Genomic DNA, 3,775 nt, shown 5'->3' on the forward strand with positions numbered 1-3,775 from the left:
GGAAAGAGACTAATTAGGGGCGAAGGAGGTTCTTCTGTATCTATTCAAAGGGTTGTTGAGCCAGCGCAAACCAGCGGGTCTCGAGGTGTGTTTACACCTGCTCAGCAGCCAGGAGAATAGGGGAGTTCCACGAGAAGCTGAGGAGTGAAGAGGTGTCCCAGACCGGCCTTTCTCACCCCATTTGGGGTGGATTGGTGTGTGAAAGTGGAGCCCTGTGTGGGAGGACCAGTTTGATGCCCGCAGGGTGTCCTTTCCTCGTCTAATTTTAACTTGTGTTTTAAAAATAAGGGAGCAGAAGTTGTCTCCAGGAGCTTTCACCAGCTGCTCGTGACGGAGAAGAGCGCGGGATGGAAGCAGTGATAATCTGACAGTGTGTTTTACTAGTCTTCTGTGGGTTTTCTTTTCTTCTTTACAGGTACAAGGAAAATCATTGAATCCAGCTCCTGGCAAAGATGTCCCTCTCCAAAAGGGAATTGGATGAGCTGAAACCATGGATAGAAAAGACGGTGAAGCGAGTCCTGGGCTTCTCGGAGCCCACCGTGGTCACCGCGGCCCTGAACTGCGTCGGGAAGGGCATGGACAAGAAGAAAGCAGCTGGTACGTCCCGCGGGCCCTGACCCTGGCACTGCTGCTGTCCAGAGAGGTGGGCAGAGCCCTCCGCAGAGGCAACGGGCACGCCCCAATCCCCAGGTGGCCTTGAAACGGCCTCAAGTCAGGTTCAAACTTGCTCCCACTGTTCCCACAAGCCCGACCTGCTGCTGGTGGTGTGCCGCCAGTCACGGTTTCGTTGCCAGCGGAGGCTGGTGGAGTTGGGGGGCAAATGCCACCCTTACAGGTGCGAAATCTGGTTTGTGTTGAGGGAGCTTTATAAAAAAAAATCAAACGAACCCCCCAGAGCTGGAAGCTCTCGAGCGTGCGTGGCGTGGTTCTGACTCGGCCTTGACGCGTGTGTGCACATACACGTGTGTGGGTGAGATGTGATCAAAAGCTTTGGAATCTGTTACAGAAACCAAGGAATTTAAAACCAGTTTAAGGCCTCTTTGTCTAGAGGAGTTGAAAATGATAATTTAACCCCTGGCTGCTTTTTTTTTTTTTATTTGACCATTAGAGCCCTAATTTTTGTCTGGTGGAGGTGTGCACTCCCTCAGTCCGGAGTTTAAAGCTCCTGACAGCGAGGTGCACAGACCCCAGAGGCCTCCGGAGCGCAGGGCGCAGCCCTCACCGCGTGGGCAGGGTTGCGTCCTCCTCTAAACAGGCGTTCACAGCTTTGCAGGAGTCCGTGGAAATGGTCCGTCCTCCTGCTCATCCCAAGCAGCAGATTCTGGACTAACCTGACGACTCCTCTTTCCCAGACCACCTCAAACCCTTCCTCGACGACTCCACCCTGCGCTTTGTGGACAAGCTCTTTGAAGCAGTGGAGGAAGGCCGGAGCTCCAGGCACTCCAAGTCCAACAGCGACCGGAACCGCAAGCGAGAGCTGAAGGTGATTATTGATTATCGATGGCTTTTGTGTGTGCGTGTGTTTGGTTTTGCTGTGAGTCGGTGGCTGAAGTGGTTCAGAGGCAGCACTGCCACACTCTCCTCTCCCAGAGAGGTACCTCGTCATCTTACAGTTCAAGAGAAAAGACTCTTCTCGGGGATGAGGCATGTGAGCCTTTGTCTCGCAGTTCTCTGGCCTTCGGCTGAGGTAGCGCCGTGCTCGCTGTACGGGCAGCGAGGTGGAAACTTGGCCTCTTAATTTCTTGAACCGTGTCCGTTTCCTTTTGGTCTCTTTTACCAGTGCTGGGTTTTCACTGGGAGCCTGAGGTCGGTGTTCCCAGCCCCACTCTCAGCGAGCGAGTGGGGCTCTCTGGTGGGAGATCTGATGGGTTTTCATTCTGTTTCCCATCTGGAATCCATGGGGGGTGTGTGTGATTTTTGATAACCCCCGTCGTAGCACGAGGCTCATCACCAGTGCTCTGGTGTTTCTCCCATCTTGTCTGGAAGCCTCATGCATCCCAACCTGTTGTCACCTTCTCTCTGCTCCTGAAGACTTTACTCGCCATCCGCTGCCGTTGCACTGTTTCCAAACTCCAGTTCAGAAGGGGTCGCTCTCCATCCTGCTCCTGCTTATGCAGGAAATTCCCTTTCACTTTTCTTGAGATTCCTGTTTTATGACAATCCGCGTTTCTCCGTGGCAGCTTTAGTCAGCGCTTAACCTCCGTGAGTTAGAATAACCTCGCTCGGGATCTGCATCTCCTCCGGTGTGTGGGGAGCCAGCTACCTCCACTCCGTTTTCTGTCAGAAATTTGAATTTTCTCCCACCATCTGGCTGAGGTTCAACCAGTGCCAGAAGGGGTCTTCTCCAGGTCTGGGTAACGAAGGCTCCGCACATTAAAACAGCGGAGCTGGTGCAGCCACATGCTGTGCTGAGATTTTGGATTGTGCCCATTTTCGGGCTTTTCCGTCCTTTCCTCTTCCTCGTGGCTGCAGGACGGGGCGGGTGGAGGGAGCAGCAGCCTCTCGCCAGGGGCGGATCTCGTGCCGGCTGGGTGTGGAGCAGGAGATTCTGCTCCAGTGAAGTGTTGCTGGTGACTGCTGGTGGGGTTCTCGGCTTCCCAGCTGGGAGGCGGCAAAGCAAACCTCTCCTCTTCTCTGAAGTCCCACTGTGGTGACGGGTCTCTCTTGCCAAATCCTCAGCCCTCCTCTCCGGAATCACCTTTCTTGGAGGACTGAGGTCAAGCTCTGTAACACGAGATGGTCTGGTGAGGTTCTCAGATCACGGTCGTACTTGCAGGCTGACCTTCCCCTCACCCCAGCACAGGTTTCTGAGTCCATTTTGTGCTTGCACACGTATCACCAAGCAGTGGATTTACTCTGAGTGCTGCGCACTGCTCCTGTTTGCTGCCCAGCCTGCCGGCCGTCCCCTCGGTTGACTCTTGCGGGGTAGGTCATTGCTTGGGAAGTTTCAGGAACTAAAACGTCACGGTTTACACACTTTATACTATGGGCAAGTCCTTTCTCTTGAACTTGTAGGTTTTCCGAGAAGTACCTGTGTCTGCATGAGGAAGTGTCCTTGTAGAATATGAACCGGTATAGTGAAGAAGGGATTGCAACTAACGCTTACAACCGGTGTGTATATTTTCTTTTCAAATAACACCTTCACACACACACACACCAGTAATGCCGTTGCACAGACAAAACCCTGCTGACTGCACACAAACCAGGCACTGCCGAGACAAAAATATCCGTCGCCGCAGCCTCACGAGTTGGGGTGTGCTGGACCAGAGCTCCGCTCAAAGCCCACCTTGCCTTTGGTTCCGTGACCCTCGGGCTGTGTGTGATCCGTCAGCGTGGTCCTTGCTCTCCAAGCTGCGTGTCTCCGGGGTGGCTCGGTTTGAGTGTCTCTTGGATCCGAGCTGGTCGGTTGTTTTGGAGTGTGACCTGCCCTGGGTCTGGGGCACGGTAGGGCATGGTTAGGGCAGCACAGCTTCCTTCACCACACCCTTTGAAGTTGGCAGAAGATGAGGAAACCATTTTAGCCCGGTCAGGTCAGCTCGTGGGCAGGTATTTTCTATCTCTGCAGGCAGCTGAGTGAGACCTTAAACCTCCTCAGTGCCAAAAATCCTTTGAGGGAATGATGGTGGCTTGTACACGGGCATGTCCTTGTGATGTCTCCTGTTCTTCACGCTCTCGGATGGATCATCAGTGATGCTTCTGTGGTGCGGGACCAGGGCGCAGGCTCCTTGTGGGGTTACCAGTAGATCTGCGAGTGCCGCCCTGGAAGTGCTGAACC

The 3,775-nt window shown here is 54.0% G+C and overlaps 1 protein-coding gene across 1 annotated transcript in view; it reads left to right on the plus strand.

Annotated features, from left to right (window-relative positions):
- The first annotated feature begins 415 nt into the window (after positions 1-415).
- PRPF3 (pre-mRNA processing factor 3) overlaps positions 416-3,775 on the plus strand; it is a 9,788-nt gene continuing 6,428 nt past the window's right edge. The window contains exons 1-2 of the mRNA XM_010140827.1: positions 416-597; positions 1,353-1,483. Of these exons, the coding sequence (XP_010139129.1) occupies positions 453-597; positions 1,353-1,483 (276 nt within the window). The 5' untranslated portion in view covers positions 416-452. The remainder of the gene's footprint in view (positions 598-1,352; positions 1,484-3,775) is intronic.

Source organism: Buceros rhinoceros, unplaced genomic scaffold (assembly GCF_000710305.1).
Source record: "Buceros rhinoceros silvestris isolate BGI_N320 unplaced genomic scaffold, ASM71030v1 scaffold34667, whole genome shotgun sequence".
In the NCBI taxonomy this organism is placed as follows: domain Eukaryota; kingdom Metazoa; phylum Chordata; class Aves; order Bucerotiformes; family Bucerotidae; genus Buceros; species Buceros rhinoceros.